Here is a 21,447-nt window from a genome sequence, read left to right on the forward strand (position 1 = left end):
GGAGTTATCGTGTTCACAGACATGCACACACACAGACCAATACCCAAAAATCATGTTTTTGGACTCAGGGGACCTTGAAACGTATAGAAAACTTGAAATTGGGGTACCTTAATTTTTTTTGGAAAGCAATACTTTCCTTACCTATGGTAGTAGGGCAAGGAAAGTAAAAATAGGATAAAATTCTTGGCAAGAAATCGCCCGTACATGATTTTGTAGATTTGCGCTCAGAATGATGGCGGATCTGAGAGGTGCTGCACTCTGGGAGCGAAGCTGCAAACTATGTGAGCATGGCGTGATAGCATAGGTGCGCAGTCAGTGACAGTAGTGACTTTTGTTGCGCAGGTCACAGCAGCCTGATAATAGACGGTCCGCACTTGGAGAAGGTGCAGTTGATAGGGAACAGTCGGCATCGGCAAAACACAACTCATCAATAATGGCTTCTGATCGACTTGGTCAACGTACTTTTGAAGAAGCCGCCAATTCCTCTACGGTCGCCAACAGCATGATCAGAGGAATTGACCACATGAGGGACCCACGCCTCAACAAGGTGAGTGGACATGCGCCCTTCTAACCTCAATTTTTATTTTGACGTTTGGCGGTAGATTGGTTGTCAATTCAAATCTCCAAAACACACACTGACAACTTCAAGTTTCTCTGACAATCTTTATCAATGATGAATATGTTAATATCATACAGTGTGGCTTAGGTGACTCAAGTAAAAAATAAATACAAATTATTGCTGAGAGAGATTGAGGTGTGAGACCAGATGAGAAAATATCAATTAGGCGCTATCGCAACTTCAATTATTCTCTCTGACAATCCTAATCATTGATTAATGTTTATAGCCTATTTGTATACGTCTTATTTTTACAAAAATAATAAGAACATTCAGGTAACAAGCAGAAACTGACAGAAGAGATTAAAGTCTACATTTTAGTTTTGTTAATTGCGTTGTAGAATCCGGATCTACCGGTACCTGGTTCAACTGGTTTCAAAAGGATCATAAATTTAATACAGATCTTATTGTGAATAAGAAGAAGCATGAAATAGTGATATTGATTTTTACCTCGAATCAAGTTGAGCCTAGTAATTTCACGTTCAACTATTCGTGTAGAATGAATTGTGTTTTCAACAAAGGTGGTGTAGATTCAGGCTTGGGTCTGATACTGGAATAAATCTAACTGGGAGATCTCGCAACATTTTGTCACCGTATTTAACTTTATAATGGGAGCTGGTTATTGACCTTTTCCTAAGAAATCTCAAACAATTCTATTTTTTCAAGTCTATTTCTACTTTTTCGTAGTAACGGTATACAGTACCTATAAGTCTTCCTATCTACCTTGAAATGCTTTTGTTATAACTTACAAAACTTGTCATCAATCATCCCTATCCTGCAAAAGATAAAGGTAGGCTACTCCATATAGTTGACTGAGAAATCTTCTTGGAATCCAATGTGTGTGTGTCACTACTGAGGCTTTTCTATAGGCTACTGCAGATTATAATTTGAATTCTTGAGCATAAAATCAATGCCTCATAATAGGAAGCTCTGTTGGTTTAATTGTATATTTAGATTAGATTCTGTCACTGCTTAATATAAGTAGCCTAGTAATACCTTCCTTTTTTAAAATAGTCGCTGTCTATTATCGTCGTACTAAAATTATAACATAAAATTTATTAATCAAATTATAGAATGAAGTTATACAAGGAAAATCTATGAGTGCACTTTTTCACCATTCACTAAGTGCAGTGCTGTAAGAATACACCGTATAAGTGAAGTGCAGTAACTGTACAAGGTGTAGCTGTAGACTCATGAAAAAATCATGCTCTGAATCAGATTGAATTGTACCGCTAAATCAAAGAGCATTAAATCAATTAATTTCAATGAATAGAAGATTAATTTATCACCTTTCAAGTAATAGATAAAAATGTTTATTGTTTGAAGCATTTAATATTCTCCCAATCAATTCAAAATATAACTAACTTAATAAAATATACAAGAGCTTCCATTCTGCTGATTCACTTCTTTACTAAAGTTAGCTATTCATTCAAAAACAAACTTGTAATGGAAGAAAAATATTGTATGAATTAAGATAATATGATTTATGATAAATTATAAGGTGAGTAAATTATAAATGTCATATTTTCTCTATGAGATTAACAGATTTATAAAATTGGTGGCAATAGAATTAAATTATTAAATGCGTATCTTGGACTTTCAACATCATTTGCGGTCACCTTAAAATATAGTTGGTTAGCTTGACCTTGACAGTGGGTGATATCTTACATTGGGTGATATCTGTAAGTCATGCTAAACAAGTGATAGGAGAGTACTCATATTTCCAAATAAGATGGCTTGATTGTACTATTTTCGTGGCCAATTACACAATAATAATGCTTTTGATAAGACATTGCGTTTTTCTTCTATCTCCACATTTTATCTGTTCTATTCTATTGAATTGATCATATTAATCTATGCAAAACGTTTCTACAGTATCGTGTTTGAAACGTGATGCGTATTAAATGAGTTAATTTTGAAAGTGATTCCAAAATTGATCAGATAAATTTACTTATTCCTAATGATGCTAAAGTATAGATTTCTCAATAGGGGACATGTTAGTAATGAGTTTTGATACGAACAAAATGTACTGAAGTGAGATTTAATTACAAAATAATATAATACACATAATCCAGAAATGTAAGTCTCCACAAATTATCAAATAGATATTACTTTTAATTTGAAGGTATTCCAATTTTGAGCCTCTCATAATTATTTTGCTTTTTCGTATAAGCTGTAACTTTACAAACTATTAGAAATGACATTTGTAGGAGAATATAAAATTCATCTGAATTCTATCAAGAACCAGTTTGCAGATTCTTTCTGTACTTGCAAATATTGCGCCACTACTCTATATGTGAAGTTCTACTATTATTTGTTTTTTCGTTAAGCAAAGTTTATGAAATTAGTATTATAAAGTTAATAAACTTAAACTTTCAGTATAAACCACAAATCACAAGAGATGACATCCACATTATGTTAATAATACTATGTTTCTGGTAATAACTGTCTCGTTTTTATAGTGCTTTTAATAGAAAATAACTAAGTTACTCAACTTCAGAAATTACTCATAATTTTTGTAGCATTTAATTTGTAATGACTGCTCCACTTCTAATTGCCTGTAGTTGAGAAACGAACATTGTAATGAAGGTCGTTGATTACGTAACTTTAGGAAGTAAAGAAGGAAATGCTTTCTCTTGTAGTGTTCTGAACCACTAAAAACATCTCTGCAGCTTACGCAATGAATGCGTTTTCCGTGCAATTTAATTACTATACAAGAATTTGATAACCCCAAATTTATTTTTTTCGAATTGAATAGATCATTCTCTTCTGATTTAATTGTTGAAGAACCATCGGTTTACCAATCAATCAAAATAACTTAAATTTTATCCAAAAATATGCCTTTACGAAAGACGATTATAAAATGGAATTATTCAATACATAGTGAAAAATACCAAAGCAGTCTTCAGTATCAATGTTCCATTCAAAAAGTCATTTCAAGATTGTTATAAAATCATTAATGAAAATGAATACGGTAGAGCCATAAAGCGAAATAAAAGCTGAATAAAGTCATTTTTTTGCTGAATCATCTACGATTTTAAATAATACCTTCAAGTTTAAAATGAACTATCTAAAAAATTCTATCTGGAATTGAATTACAGTTTTATACAATCTTAAGAAATTATAAAAAAGAACAGATATTGCATCCTCGTAAATTGTCCAACTATTTCGTAAGCGATCACGGAATCGATCGTGATTCAAGTTCCAATTCTGATTCATAATATTTATGAAATAGTATATAGGCTACTTCATTGGTATGCCTATTTGTTGTTGTGGAAAATCTAACAAGTAGGCCTATTGGAACAAAAACAATGAATGGAAAAGACAATTTTCCGTTTCAAAACGCTAGTTTTCATTTTTTCCCGATGATAATTCATTGTTATCGATCCAATAGCCTTGCAATTCACGCACTTGCTCTTTCTCAGTGAGGAAGGTCAAGGTCATATCGAAATTGAAACATGAATAGTTTTTATAATTGATAACTCAAATTATTGTTGTGATAGTATAAGTAATCAATGAACTTCAGCTAGAATGAAAGTACTAGTTCACGTTCGCATTATTATTCTAATTTATGTGTTTTTTCTTTAAAAACTTCCTACATAACTAAATGATATTGTAGAGATGTTCATAACTAAAGAATCCTGATAGAAGAAAAATAAAATTAATCCCATGAAGTAATTCAATTTTGAATACCCTCAATGTCATCGAACATGAGAATCAATCCCAATAAATAATCAATATAATAACGCTGTAAATATAACACCTTAGAGTAGGTCTATTCATATAAATGAAAATGTAACTGCTCTATTATTTCTTTACATACAAGAAATTTCTCTCTTGGACTATCAAGTAACTCCATATCGTTTGCAATTGAATTTTGAATAATGCGAATCATTCTCTTTAATAATACTAATAGCCCAATACTTGTCATAAAAACAATATAAAAACTTTTAGTAGGTACCCTTTTATTAAAAACTTTAAAATAATTTATCGACTAGTTTCGACCATTGGTCATTTTCAAGTTAAAATGTGAAAAAACTTTTTAATCACATTTTAATTTGAAAAATGTCCAATGGTTGAAACTAGTCGCTGAAATGTTTTAAAGTTTTTAATAAAAGGGTACTAAAAGCTTTTATATTGTTTTTACTTGAATCAAGTAGCCCATGTAAGTGAAGTGATTTTACTTGTCATAGTTATGTTTTGATCAGTTGAACTTCAAACTTCTTTTTGAAAATTTTATTCGCTCTATGATGGACAAATATACATTCCATAACTACCTCATATTAATACTGTAATGATATATTCCAATTACAGATTATGCAGCATACACGGTTAAACGTCTCTTGTAAAATACACAAAGCTTTTCGACGAATTTTGAAACTGCTTCATCCCAATTCAAAGACTGTGATGCAATAAATAGCGCAGAGTGTAAAAATTCGCGTAGTTTCCTTTCCTTTCCAAGAATACCCTCCCTTTTTATAAGTTGCGTTTGACGTCACTTGAGTTGGGGTCGATTGTGATTATGCCACTCTGGCAGCATGTGATAACCACGTGCTCGATCCACCCCACCACCCCTCTGCTCACTTTCTAATCACAAAAGCAGATCTCCCAGATTATTTTTATTTCCCATTCAATCTGAAACAATCCCATGAATGGATGTGGGTATCACTGAGAACAACCCTATGAATGGATGTGGGTATCAATGAGAACAACCCTATGAATGGATGTGGGTATCAATGAGAACAACCCTATGAATGGATGTGGGTATCAATGAGAACAACCCTATGAATGGATGTGGGTATCAATGAGAACAACCCTATGAATGGATGTGGGTATCAATGAGAACAACCCTATGAATGGATGTGGGAGTGAATGTTTAGTCTTTCATTCACTGAAAATATTTTTGATAGATCTGTGTTTCATTGATTGGAAAAGCTGGTGAAAATCTTCTTCCAATTTAAAAGAGCATAATACAGTACTAGATTCATTATTCAATCAAAATGTAATTTCAATTTGAAATGTCTTTCATAGGAGTATTGGAAAAAATGCATCTCCAATACCTTCAACCATGTATAGGATTTAATTTCATGTAATTCCTGTAAATGGTCGAAGTTCAATACGGTGTCATCAATCATCTGTTGTGCAATTTTTATGTTATTTGAATGAAAATTACCCTAAAATCATAATCTCCTGACTTGTGTCAGCTCACTACCAGATTTAACTCACATAAATATATTTGATGATTATGTTGAATAGGCTACATCTTGATAAATTGCCTCATTTTTTGAAGTTCCATAGATGTTTCCAATATTCCATTTTCTCATACCTTATTCATTTATTCGATTATCGCTTATGTAGAAACTAACAACGAATTATTGGTGCAGTAACAGTACACGTACATTATGTTATATTTTCTGAACTATTTCTTGCAAGAAGTACACACCCTGCTTCGCCTTCTGCTTAAGGAGTGTACTGAGATAATGGAATTCTGGATGTTGATTTTTGATTGATGACGAATTAAGTACTGGATACTGTCATAACTTTCTTTGCGGTCAGCAGTTCAGCCAACCGCAAATCTTCACCACAGAGGTCATCAACCTGTGTTTTTTTCGTAGCATCTCTTATTGGAATATAAGTTAAATTGGGTTGGTTTCTCAATGTGTTTGAAAATGTCAGTGTTGTTGTATTAGATCGTTGTAAAAAGAAATTGCAACTTTGTTTCATGCATGACATGGATAATGAATTTCCTGCTTTTTTCTCAAACTATCTGCCAAAAAACTTGAGCCATGTTTCCACCACAGTTGTCAACAAAATGTTTGAAAAAAATAGTTTTCTTAAAAAAAAATGACAATTTTTTCTGTAGAAAACAAGCTAAATGTTGCTGTGCTTTCCAAGAAATTGGCAGCAAATTGCCGAAATTTGTTGAAATCTCAGTTAACAGCTCTGGTGTAAACGTGGCCTTTAGCTAATCATTCAGACTCGAAGATATCCTAGAATATCATGTTGCGTAAAATATCGTACATGTTTACACCGTGCAAATTATTTTCAGAGATTGCACTATTGCAGTGATGTAAGAAGAGTTTTGAGGAGAGCGGTAATAGGTCTTCACATCCTCTAGCTTTTGCGAATGGAAAGCTGTACACGAAACCCTCTTACATAAGAACGTCTCCTCTGCTATTAATTTGGCATCAAGTAGTGTGAATTGCAAGTTGATCTTATACCAGAAATAATGCATTTCTTTTAAAAACGTCTGCTCTACACAGATTAGTCTATACTGTATACATACAGAGTTTCTCGAAGAAGATTATCAATCATTCTAGACCTCTTAAAAAACTTCAAGAATTGCGTTTCCCGCTTAATTTGCCAAATATATTTATATTTGCCTAATATATCCATCTATATTTGCCTAATCATATCATTTTCATATGATTAGCCTAATGCTGAACATCAAGTTGACAACTCTGGATTCATTTTTCAGAGACTTGAAAAATTCTATTTTAATAAGGTACCAAAAAATCCCGAAATAATTTGGAATTCCAACTAAAAGATCTGTTATAATTACCTGTATTCATCTTGGGACCAAAGCATTTCTAGATTCTACGTTCATCGTAACATTTTTCATTATTTTGATCAGTAGATCTACAACATGTCTTAATGTTTACAATCCTATGCAACAAACACACCTTGTATTTTTCAACGTCGACAACTCTTCATCTTACATTTTTAATAATTTATTTCACGTGTTGATCTGCAAATCACAAAAATAGTCAGGATAATCATTTTGGGGAATCAGTAGACTATTAGGTCGAAACTATAGTGAGGTCCATGTTATAATGGCAATGAAGAAAGATAGCAGTACAACGTTGCCGATCCTCTGTCTTGTCAATGCCTTCTATAGACGGTAGCTGATACAGGTTTATTGATGTAATATTAACTGTTCATTCTCGTTTAAAATAATCAATTATATTTTATTAAGCAATGAATTATTATATTTTTCAAGATAATTAAGATTAAATATTTTGTTAATTATTTATTAATTCAACATTGTTAGAAGACGATCTGGCAACATAGCAAATCGAGAAAGAGATAGAGCTATCCGCTTTTTTGAATGATAGACAAGGATAGCAATACCATAGCAATACCATTGCTAATTAAACACTGCCATTATAACGTGGGCCTGATCCGTATGAGCTTGATCGACAGATGAATACAGAAGTTGTTATCATCAGATTTATCAAACGGTCTGTTATATTCATCTTGAATACAAAAACACTTTTAAATGATGAATTTGAAATGTGTAAACGTACGGTATCTATCAATCCCAGATTCAGGATTTTCCATATGATTTTTTATTCTATCACTCCGTGGTTCTAAGGTCAAGTCACAAGACAAAAAATAGTGAACGAATTAGTGACGGATGACTGATAATACTGTAAATTATTGGGCCACCCAACATCCATTCATTATTCCATAATTGGCTTGGCACTGCAATTTTCGTCGAAGGATTTTTGTGACTCACGTAGATCAATAGACGAATGGTGAGAATCAAATTTCAAGGTCTATGAATACTCTAATCACCCGATTATTTTAGATTATCTGTAGATTTATATGGTCCGATTTTCCTATGAAAATTTTTCATTGTGGAAAAGTAAAGCTGAAAATTTTGGCTGACCAATCTATCTAAATAACAAGAGATACAACCCTCATTCCTCACCCTCCCAAGTTGGATTATTCATCTTGTTTTCTCACCTCTCATATCTTATTTTGTATTTCGATATCCCAAAATATAAATTCTCAAATCTAAACTCTCACATGCCTTCTTTTCTGGTGAGATAAGAATTTTTGTAACCTATTCCATCATTATCATGTTACCAATATTTTTATAATTATTAATTTCTAAATAGAAAGTAAGTTTGTATTGTAAATTTTTCAATAGAAGCTGCATCTTCTATTTTCCTACCAATTAGACCTTTATAAATTCTGAAATTAAAACTATCACACCTATTTCCAATACATAGGCCCAAGAATAGGAATTTTGAACTTACTCCACCCTAACCGTATCACTTCTTATCTCATATCCAATCATAATACTTTATACTATAATCATCCACCGCTAGGCGAACATACGATTTATCAGATACATTTTTATCAAAGTATACATCATTATCATGCAAAGGAGTTGACCCCGATTTATTACAAGCTTGCCGATGTGTTAACCGATTATATAAAAAATATTGTTGAAGCCTATAATGTTATAGGTTGGTGAGTCATGTACTGGCTATATTATTGTCTTATCGATTTAGCCTCAAGTAGGCTCTATGTTTAGAATATATATATATATTGTTCAGGCCAACTCCTGTACTGTAGTTAGTGTTTGTGATTGGACAGGCTAATATTATAGTAGGTAAGAGGTGTGTCTATTAAGTAGGCTGTGGTAGGCTTAAACAGTAGTGACCATTGACCCTTGAGACTCATGATACTGCTTATCAAACTGGATTTAATGCAATCACCTTCGTTAAGGAATGCGGTTCAAAATATAAGGCACTGATCGCAGTAGGCCTATGTGTACTGTGAAAGTGCAAAGATCTCACGTGAAGTGAATCCATTTTATAAATGAAATGATATATCACCAGTGGACCAAACACCCTGTCAAGGGCCAAGAAATTTCATACAGCTCAGAAATACCAGTTACGAACAGCAAGGGTTTTGAAATGAGAAATTTGAACTGGAACTTAAATAAAGTTCAAGCAATTGTTTCTATGTTAATTAATTCTCAGATAGGCTACTCTCTCACTTTCCTGCCAACTAATCAGCTAGAAAAGTGTCAATGATCTTCGAAACAAAATTTTTCTAATTTCTCTAACCAGAGAAGTTTTATAATTTTACTCAGGAGTTTTCATTCTCTAGATATTCAATTTATTTATATACCATTTCTACTGGAATTCCCATTTAAAATTTCATTAGTAGTCTAATTTAGGTTTATTAGGAAAGAAGAGAGGATGGAAAATAAGGTTATCCAAGATAAAATTTCTTTTGAATCATATATAAAGAGATTATCATTTTTGTATTCGTAGTAGGATTGTACTGAATTAAATATCCACCGCTTTCACATCTCTTCATTTGATTAACAATAATTAGCCCATTATTTAAACTCTACCTTGAATTATTACTCCAAACCATCATTGAATCTCTACCTTGTCACTCATGCCATTTAATAGCTTAACCTTTTCGAATGTATGGTGATCAAAGAATAAACTCAATGCCTAATAGTTTTTGCATAGATTTTCACCATTACGTAAATATTGTGTTTGTAGTCCTACAAATGTAAAATTTATCCCACGATTTGTCAGAATATAGAATATGGATTACAATATTATTTTTAAATCAACATTTGTTGAACAGTCTATTCAGTATTCAGTATCTCAGCATGTCAGCAGTATTTAGGTTTTGGCACAAACTCTATAAGAGTGAAAAATCAATTTAAATTGAACATTTCCCAAATGGAATCCTGCTCTGATATTTTTTCAGATTAGGAATTGCCACTTTACTGAGTGACCGTGACCAAACTCGGCATGAAATACCGGTTGGTTTACTATGAAGCCGAAATAATTATACTGCAGTAAATAATGTAACTGGTAGTACGTAATTTTTCAAACTCGTTCAAATGCTGCATTTAAATAGAAACATTGAGTACCTATTCTACAGCTTTATTGCTTTATTAGAATTATATTAGAGTTTGAAATGCCATTCAAATACTGTGTTTCCAAAGATCCAATAATAAAAGAGTGCTGATCAAGGAGGGAACAGTTTTCAAAAAATAGTCAAGCTAAAAATAAAATAATAGTTATTATCAAGTCAATAATAATAAAATAGTTGAGTTTTAATAGTTAATAATTAAAAACTTTATTCAAGTTTTTAATAACCATTTCAACCTAACGTTAGGTTGAATTCAATTTTGAGGCTCCTCTACTGAGGATCTCCTCCATTACCATATTATATTCATGGTATTCATGATCACCCCGACACATATTATTATAGTGGGGTATCATAATTAGAAAAAAGTTTAGTATTAGCAACTTTTGTATGTATAATATAATAATAAAATTATGTATATGTTTTGTCAATAAACTCCTCTGGTTGCAATTCATTGGAAATCAGAGAAATTATAATTATTATATACTGATAAGATCATGTTTACTTAATTCATATGTAAAACCAAATGAATTGATTCAAATAAGGAAAAATACTAACAGGAAAATTACGCTAGATCTAAAATTTCCATGAATGACTCAACACATGGATTTTGAACTTCCATAATCACATTCAGTATTCAGTAATTTCATTACACAATCCTTCACCGCAGAAAAGGAAAACATTCAATTCATTCATAATTCAAACATTATTCATTGCTGCGGAAATTTCCATTCCAGCACTGAACTTTCTGATGATATCGTTTCACTGGAATTTTGCTCTTCGTCCAAGTTTGTTTAATAAGAATATTTTATTGACAAGTGTTTTTTGTTGAATCAACTTTGATCAAATCTTGATTGGAGAGAAACGCGCTAATTTCGATAGAATTCAAATTTATGTGAACATTGAAAGAGCGGTAACTAGGAAATTGATAGATTTGTAATGCCTTAGTGAAGTAAACAAGAGCCTTCAAACTATAATGTTTGGAGAAATGTATAAGCAACGATTCCAGGCAACATTAAGCTGTTGTATCATCTCACGTTCTTTTTGGTGTCAAGTATTTATTTTTTGTAACTTTTGTTAAGAATGAATCGCAATAAATTTAAAACTCTTTATTAACTGCTGTCAATCCATCCTAATTTATCGTCTCCAATTATTTTTTATCCCTGACATAATACATAGAACCAGGGCGAATAATACAAGTAAAAGGCTACCAATAATTCATTAACGGTATCTTTCTCTATAATAGAATTGCTTGAATATAAGAATTTCATTTCATATTCTGTAAGCTATTTGCTTCCATATGTGTAATCAATCTTTATAAACTGATGTCAATCCAACTTATTCATATTTGGTCCTCATTTTTCAACACCATGCTCCATCTGAACACAGCATTGTGGGAAAACTGAAATTCCACTTCATTACACATTTAGCAAGCTTTTCGCAACAACAATATTTCATCTTGAAGAAAAGGCGTAACGCGCTCTGATGAGAGTGCGGCTTTGCGACCTACTTTTGACGAAAGTGCGCCGGAACCCAGTTGGGATGGTTGGATGGAACCCATTTATCTTTTTACTCCAACTCACTTATTAACACCCTTCCACCCTCCGTGTTTGGTACTGGCAGTAGGTCGAGTTTAATCCCTTATTGATCCAAGCAAGAAAATTCACATTGTATTTCTTGGGTATTTGCTATTGTTCGCTTATGATTAATAACTTGCAGCTGGTTCCTTTCCCTATTTCCCAATACAGGATACTCAATTCAAGTACACCTGCAGCTGAGTACTTTCGCATTTTCCAATACAATACACTCAATTTAATTACAGCCAGCCGCATTTGTTTAAAGTGTCTATAGCACCTCTAGAAAAGCGAAGTAATGTCCAACATCTTGTAAAATTAACTAATTTCAATAGTGTGTTGAGATTGAATAGATGGTGTGAAATATACGTTGTACCTACAATCAAAAGTTACCTACAACAAAAAGTTAATACAAATCTTAGTTCTTCATAGAATACAAGAATGGAGTTGTGATTTGGATTTCAATTACATAACTATAAATTGGTTATATTTTGTTTTGATAGTTTTTTAAATCTTGTCAAATCATAATCACATATATTGATCCGGAATGAATTCCAATTCAATTAATTATTCACTTTCGGTTAACTTGCAACAAAAATCAATTAGTCTCCTTTTAGTGACAGGACCATACCCAGTAGTTGGCCTACTACCTCAAAGTTACTCCAGTCTCTAATTTATAAAATATAAACCATATTAATGTACAGTGGGGTAATATACTATTCCTTACTTTGAAACCTGGAACTTTCAAGACGAGCCAGAACTAAATCTCGAGCACAAAATAATTTTTGAGGGATGATTGGAGGATTCCTGTTCGAAATGAATTAAAAACCCTGTAAAATTTGAAGCCGGAAAATCATAACCGACTTGGGAAGCATTCGACAGCTGAATGAGCACGCGATCAATGAATTGCACTACTACGTGGCTACGTGGGGACAACCTACTTTTCACTGCAAGGCTGGAAAGCTTTTCTGGGAGACAGGCGGCTCTGCATTGAATTTCATCTGTCAATTACTGAAGTTTACTGTCAGAGCCAAATAATTCTGCATTGAATATCATCTGTAGTTGTTGAATAACCGGCTAAAACATGTTCATTCTCACTATGACTTTAAACTACTTCGCGTATCTTTTGCAGCACCAATTTTCCATTATCAAATTCAGTTCAAAACTTTGAACTCTATGATTACCTCTCAAGTCCTTGACGCTTCATAAACGTTTAGATTGGAACTTTGTCCTCAGTAGAACTTTCATTTTGAATGTGGACTCAAAAGTAGAACGAACATTAACCATCTCAATTGTAACTCAGTAACGTATACCTATTTAATAGTTATGAAATAAATATTTAATTCAATGATAATAAGTTGATTGCATACTGTCTGTTTTCGTTTTATGAGTATTATACTTATATAACGAATATAATCCAGATTATAGTCTTTTGATACAAGTAAAATCTTAAAATCGATAATATCTTATTCTGTAATAATAGTCAACTTATTCTTGTTAATCTAGATATGGATTAAAGTTCAGTAATTCCAGTATAATATTACTTCTTACTATTGCTTATATAATATAGTGCGTAAATATAACAGTACTTAATAATAGTAGCCTACTTCGCGTGATTCAAAAGTTCCGAATCGCCAAGTATTCTTATATTTTTATGTATGGTGTAATGGCGTTGCAGTTCGCTGTCTCACCTAAACAAATATCAACCAGTGATGTATTTAAGTCTGTGCAGATTCGAGATTACGCTCTTTCTTCAATGAAAACTTCTCAAGTGCAGTTTAATGACATTTTGTGCTTGAAACTATCAAGCTTAAGTATTGGTCGTAAATTGAAGAGTAGGCGAATAGTTTTGAATTCTCACTGTGCAAGAAATTGTCATTATAATTTATGAAATATCTGAGTTCATTCTTATCTTAACTCAGAAACTAGATTTTAATTTCTTATGATCCATGACATTGGAAACAAAAAAGAAGGGTGTGAAATTCAGTTTGTCGAAATTCTGCTCGTATATTATTTAGCCCCGCCCCCTGGACCCCATTCGGATTATCAGATTATCAAAATGATCAACAGTATTATTTGTACTTTTATTATTTTGTACTTCGAATAGTATCTATGAACTAATTATTACTTATCAATCTATCATGTTCTTAAAATTATTTTACTTCATAAGGGCTAAGCCACATAAGTCATATTTATGTGAATATTTCGCCATAGTGGTACGATACATAGAGTTTTAGCATCGAGAAAGCATACGAAAGCAATATTCTGTATGTTTGGATGTACACAGTGTTTAAGCAGGTAGGTACTAAGCAGGACATGCTTTCTGGTTATAGCCTTCTCTCCAAAATGGAGGTTTCTATGATGATGAGCTAGTAGAGACGATGGCTCCTCAAATAACTCTCTTCCCCGCTTCTCCTCCCTCTAATCCTCCACCTCTTATCTTCTCTTTCTCTTCCTCGAAGTAGCTCTTTCTAGGCGAGTGTATGGTCCAAGATTAAGCTATCATTAGTCAAAGGCATGTAATAACACTCTGGGGAATGCAGAAGATGTTCACTTGCAGCATGTAACATTCTTTCCAGGCTATTGCATGTATCCAGCCAGAATATCAATAGTTGATGTGGAGTGATGATGAATCATGGACGATAATAAATTCTCGAAAGATTTAGATTGTCTGGTGAATTTGCGAATCATAAATTTATATAAAAGGATGAAATATCTTACATATATTTCTGGGTTCCAAAAATAATCTTCCTAATTATTTTTCCACATGTCTGTAGCGAACTCTTGAGACTTATATTTATCCATATCGGCTTGAACAATACCAAATAAAAAAATAGCCGAATTGTGATTAGAAATAACTTTCATAATATATGAAAAAGTTTATGTGAATATTTTCGGGGTAGAGAATACACCTGAGTATCAACCGAATTAAACTCAAGAGAATCACTTATGGTATTCACTGAAAATCAATAGCGACGCCCTGCAATGAGACCACTTTTCTTCAGTTGCTCTGTCTCTGACTTTTTGTCTGTTCCTCTGTGTCATTTCTGTTTCACTATATTTCATCCATCATTCAGGCGATTTTAGTTTTGAAAATAATGTTCGAAATGAGAATCAAGAAGCATGACGTAATGACAAAGTTCTGTTGTGGCAAAGACCAAAGAGAATGATTTCTAACCACAAATCAAATACTAATCAAGAGTTGTTCTGAGGCTTTCCTTTCTAAAGTTATTCCAGACTCACGGTATCGATTTCAAATCTTTTTCGTATCGTATAACAGAAGCCTTATGAAATAGGAAAAAGAAGGTAGGTAAATATTTGAAGAGATAATGGAAAACTTTGCTTTTGCTGCTTCTCTCATCATCAATTTATTTAAACCGCTTTTTTTGTCTTGCTGTAAGTTCCATGATTACGACCGTTACGGTTTACAAAATAGGCTATTACATGACAAGGCTATATAGATCAGTTTTCCATTGAATTGATAATATGGAAAGCAAGTTATTTTTTATTAAAAAATATAAATCCAGTCAAACACTGAACTGAAAAATGATGCAAATGGAGTAAATGATGCATTCACTCAAATTATCATTACTAAGGAGAATCAAAGCTTGGAGGATGTGATTGACATTGATCACGCTTATGCAAGTAACCAGTGATGATAAGGTTAATTAAGTTTCGGAGAAATTGTATATTGAAAATGACAATTCAAAGTGAAAAGGTCCATTAGTTTAGTGATCGATGAATGTAAATCATATGTCTTTGCGTTCAAACGTCTTCTTCACAAATATCTGAAAATATATTGCAATGCTTTTATGAAGATTGGAATCGTTGTGTGATATAGTTTATTTTACAGATCCAGCCATTTCTCGCACCCCATCTGCCATCTCTCTTAGTTTAATATGTACATATTTGAAATCGAATAAAATTCATAGAACAGATAGAACTAGAACTTCACTGTGTTAACCACACTTCATATTGGGCTAAACCCTATCAAAGGTTCCATTTTTCTAAATGTCATATATTCAATTGATATGAAAATTGATTATATATATATATATATATATATATATATATATATATAATGCTCATTTACATTCTTCGTTCAATCAACTGATGGACCTTTCCACTTGGAATGGTCGTTTTCAAAACAAAATTATGTTTGCAAAACTTTGCTAATTAACGATATCATTACCGGTACCGGTTAATTCCATGAGCGTGAATCAATGTCAATCACATCCTCCAAACTTTGATTCTCCATATTCGCGTTAATGATCATTCAAGTGATTGCGTCGTTAGAAGTAACTGAGTGTCCATTGTTTGGCTGGATTTTAATTTGCATAAGCAAGCTAGTCACTTGTAATCTATAATCGATTTCGGAAAACCAGGAAAAAATTTCTCACTGAGAATATCTAATTAATCGAGAATCCTAGCGGAAATTTTACAGATCTTTTTTCATGTTTGGTGCACCCTGATGAGTAGTCAAGTACACCCTGAGTAGGCCAAATTTTGATACAAATTTATATTTTCATAATTCACAAGTCCAAATTCATATTTCAATTTCTTCAATTCACGCTTTTGATAGGGTGCCCATCAATTGCATCTATTAGTGCCATCTATTGCATTTGAAAAATGACATTCGTTAGTTTTGCAGTAGTTACAATTATTACTTCTGCAGTACTCCACCAATTTTAATGTAGAGTCTCTCAAAGTACTCATATTTGTGAAGGCTTGTCAAAAAAATTAAATATTTCTACACTCTAAAAACGTATAGAAGAGTGCAATTGAGGAGTTATGCACATCTAATTTCTAATTTTGATGATGATTATTTGATGACCCAATGTTCGCCACTTGTTCTATGTTCGCCACTTCTTGTGGACGATTATAGTAATTAGTGGAAGACTAATGGTGATTTTTATGAATGATTGATAACAATCAAACTTCAAATCATTGATAACAGGGGCGTTCAAACTTCAATTCATTTTTCCGTAGACTGGAAATTATCCTGCAATAATAATAGTATACTATTGTCGCCGTCTCATGGTTTTGTAAAATAAAATATGTTTTAAAGCAGTTTTACCCTTAAAAAAGAGCAATCTCCATGATATCCTTCTGTAAGTGCGGAACCACGGTTTCGGAAATTGTTGTGATTACCGGTTGATTGCAGTTGTTGTGATCAGCTGATCATCAAGAATGGAACTTGTTTGTTGCGGACGTCATTCGACTCCTGCCGTCCTTGGCGTCATGCTGTCTAACCCCTCCCCCCTCCCGGATCTTCGTAACCCCCCCCCCGTTGACCTTGATTTGCCGCGACAGGATTTGCGCTTCTTCGCTGAAAAGCGTTTCCCTTCCTCAACATAGTAAAAATAATCATCGATAATGATTATCGTCATTGATGAATGATGTTCTGACATAGAACAACTATTAAACAATTTTTAGTGAAATTGGGGAAGTCTTATCTCTCATTTAAAACTTTAAGTGTCGGTTGCACAAAAGCTGGTTGAATTTTAACCGTGATTAATTCCACGAAAACCAATCAGAGAAGCCGTATTATCAAAAAGGCCTCAATTAAAGAAATTAATCACGGTTAAAATTCAACCGGCTTTTGTGCAACCGGGCCTAAATTGATCATTTTTGCATCAATTTTGCATCATTATTGTAAAGTTTATCGTAGTTATCCTGAAAACAAATAGAAATCAAAATGGTCATAAAATGATGATGGTAGTCTTTTCTCCTGACAGAGCTAGTGAAAATTAGAATACTCTCTATCCACAAAGACATATTCTAATCATGATATTTAATTATGAATGTTATTGCCTTTGGAAAAAAATGAATTTCTCCAATTTTGTTGACAGTCGCAGTGATTCAATTGATTCGATATTATACGAATATCACCTTTTGACAATAATTTGATTGTAAGTGTTGCATTCGTTGAGGAGCATTAAATTTATAGAACAGCATTCGGCATTCGGCATCGTGCAGTATGTTGTCCGAGTCTGAGTCTTACCAGTGGGTTCTCATTTAGATACTATTTTCTCTCGGGCTATGTTGAGACGCACAGGTATTTTCTCTGGTATTGAAATATTCATAAGGCATAAGGTGTTTACAAGACACGAGGAAGTCCGGTTTGTACTAGTGGGTTATTTATATGAGACAACTTCCATGATCTGGATAGAACTTGACAACTGTATTACCGGTATTTCGTATTGTTTGATATAGCATATAATAGGGTGCAGCAATCGTATGTTATAACACCAACAAGCTTTTCAATCAGTGAACAGAAAAATAGGTTTGTCAAAGTAAGGAACTCAGTCAATTATGAAAAGATAGGAAAATTACGTCAACAGAAATTTAATGGGCTGCTTAAAATTCTTATTTTCATTACTGCAATATGGTACATGTTGTCCAATGATTAATGAATAAATGGTTCTAATAAAAGTTTATTTATTATTTCAAAGTTACTGAAAAGTATTGAGAAGTTGAATAACTTTTGATTAGTTTTTTCTAAATTTTGTAACAAATAAAAGAGTAACGAGGAATGACCAGTCTAACGAAAAGATTATAAGTGTTTTGTTATGTGTTATTTCATCATCTATTTATGTTCTTCACATTAATGTTATTTATTCAAGTAATCAATTCGTTAGTAGGCCTACTGATCGATTGTATACGATTGTAAACTCGATGTTTGGTAAAGCACACTACCAAAAATTATAGGATCTTTAAATTTGTGGATAATTGAATGAATTAATCCCCAGATTCCTCCAAATCGTATGGGTTTCGATCAATTCATTCAATTACCTCACAGGAACAGGAACGCCTCCACCAGTGTCTTTTTTATATAAAAAAAAACACAAAAACTTGGAAATTTTGATAATATAAATTTTGACTCACACAAGGTGTTTGAATTTTTGAAATAGGATGAAAATAGAAGAAGTAAGAATTGGAAAAGTAATTTAGTTTTTATTGACACAAAGTTCTTATCAATTTTGAACAATATTTAAAAAGATACAAAAGGTTGAAAATCGGTAATACGGATGATTAAACAAACAAATCTTATTTTAAACAATTACGCCCTTTCTTATGAAACCGTTGGCTTATATTTAATTATCTAAAATGAAATTGATTTTATTTAAGAATTTAAATTTATTAAAAAAAATATATGTTGAGGAAAACGTTCTATTATTGTTGTTATTATTATTATTATTATTATTTGAGATATTACTGTTTAAAAGGATGACAATGAATTTTGAAAGAAAATTAAAGAAAAGAAACTTACAGAAAATATGGAACTGACTCTCCTGGGTAACCTGGACTCGTGGTCGATACCGCAGTTGAACGAGAAGCGAGTCGTCTTTTTTAGGAATGAAAATTTTGTCAGCGCAACTGCTGAGTTTGTATTAAGTTCTTAGCCAATGGCGTGGAAGCTTTGCTAAGACATTTTTATTGAATAGAACGTTTTCCTCTCTTGCTCTGCAGTTTAAGATGAAAAATGAATTTGTTTAAATTATACTATATTTTATAACATTTAAAATAATTGAAAGTACTGTATTTTATTAAAAAAAATTATAATTAAATTATTTTTGAGACACGGTTCTGTCACTATCGTGACATGTCCCCTCCCCTAGGGGAAGAGCCGACCCTGGCTCTACAAGTGCAAAGCAAGAGACAATTATTGAACAATAATTCACAAGACACATTCTGATTGAGAGTATAACATAATAATTACATTATCAGTTCATTAAATCAATATGGTAACATAAATTTGATAAATTCCTTCTTTCTTGTCAATAGTTTATTCAGTAATAATCATCTTGGTCGTGGTAGCTTGAATATAGATATTTTTCTTTTACATTTCTAGAATTTAAAAAAAAAATGTTATTCAAAGAATTCAATAAAACTATGCTTACTCTTCTCGTTAAAATACATATATACCCAATGATAATACAAATAATCCTACTAACTATGAAAATGTATTAATAATAATAATAATTGTTTTTCTTATAATTAAAAAATGATAATTGAATAATATTAATTAATTAAGTTGGATCTTATTCCATACTAATAAAGAAATCAATAATGCATTAATAATACCGATAATAAAATAGACAAAAATTAAAATAGGTTATTCAACTGATATAATTGGAAATCAATGAATTAAATAATATTAATTAATAATGCATAGACATAATAAAATTATTTTCTTAAATCAAAGACAAATGAAAAATTAACAATTATTTAAATAATATTAATCAATAATGCATTCAAATTTTATTATATTTAATACATACAAGACAAATGAAAAGTCAATCAATAATGTATTCAATTAATATTCAATTAAATATTCAATAGGTAAATCGTGGAATACAAATGAAAAATCCAAAATTAGAATAAAAATTGTAGCCTATTCATAAGTAATACATTAAAATAATATGCAAAAGGTCAATCATACTATAATACTAATGAAAAATCCATAATTAGTAATAAATTGGAAAAACTCTTTCACTCTTTTTTCATCTGCTTTTTAGTATAAGTCTATGATTTTCCAAATAACCATTTCCTTGGTGGCTTGAAATTTGAAAATATTTTTAAAACATTGTGATGGAAACCGACAACAATTCGGTTACAATAGCAAAACTGAAAATCGTGTTCTTTTCCATAGAATCTATTTATAATCTGATGATTCTCGGCATCGCCTCAGTTTCAATCTTCAATAATTTTCCACTTTCATCTTGGAAAACGTTGATCAAGATACAAACTAGCCTCAGGATGCTTTTCTATTCGAAATTTTAATAGTTTTATTTCAAATTCCACTTTGATCAAGAATACGAGTAAATGGAACAAATCTTACCACATTTGTTTATTTTGAAAAATAGTCTCTCAGCTGCTTACCAGAGAGGTAAGAATACAATTGTATTTTTTCTCTCTATTTGTACACAAGTGGTGTTATTCTTTTTTCAGCAAATGGTTCTTCAAACACAATTTTCTTCCTTGAAGTACAGGAAGCTTGCAGGCCTTTGGCTCTTGCTTATGGTCTGCAGGTGACTTCCCTTCCTCATAATTTATTTCAAAGCGATTTCGCAATATTTTCTCCGAATATTGATGTTCTGCATGTGATTTTCGTGATTTCTTATAAATCTAACATTGTTGCCACAGGCAATAGATCATCTTCCAACCGTTCCTTCCACGTTGAGCTAAAACCTTCCTGTCTGATCCCGACTGTGATGACTGAGTAGGTCTGTCTGCTGTCACGCAAGATCACATCATCACGACACTGGCGGCCTTGATGGAACAGCAGTCACTGAGTCAGCCTGATCCGTTACGTGACGCAAGGCAGGGCGCGTCACGCGTCACGCCGCTGGTAATTCTCTCGCTCTCGATCCCGACCTCGTTACATTTCTCTAAGTCTTTGCCTCAGCCTGCAATCAGATTCATTTCATACTTTCAGCATCGGTTGAATGACAAGTGTTGGTGTTATTTTTAAGAAATAATGCTGGCAGATCAAAGTGAATGTCACTATATAGACTTCTATAATATTACTTCTATACTCTGCAGTTTCTGAATCACACC

The 21,447-nt window shown here is 32.4% G+C and overlaps 1 protein-coding gene across 4 annotated transcripts in view; it reads left to right on the forward strand.

The window, feature by feature from the left end:
• LOC111053324 (NADP-dependent malic enzyme) overlaps positions 1–21,447 on the forward strand; it is a 57,695-nt gene that overhangs the window by 6,530 nt on the left and 29,718 nt on the right. For all 4 annotated transcript variants that reach the window (XM_039434668.1, XM_039434679.1, XM_039434688.1 and 1 more), the window contains exon 2: positions 343–547. In XM_039434668.1, coding sequence (XP_039290602.1) covers positions 343–547 — 205 coding nt within the window. The remainder of the gene's footprint in view (positions 1–342; positions 548–21,447) is intronic.

Source organism: Nilaparvata lugens, chromosome 1, assembly GCF_014356525.2.
Source record: "Nilaparvata lugens isolate BPH chromosome 1, ASM1435652v1, whole genome shotgun sequence".
NCBI classification, from domain to species: Eukaryota; Metazoa; Arthropoda; class Insecta; order Hemiptera; family Delphacidae; genus Nilaparvata; species Nilaparvata lugens.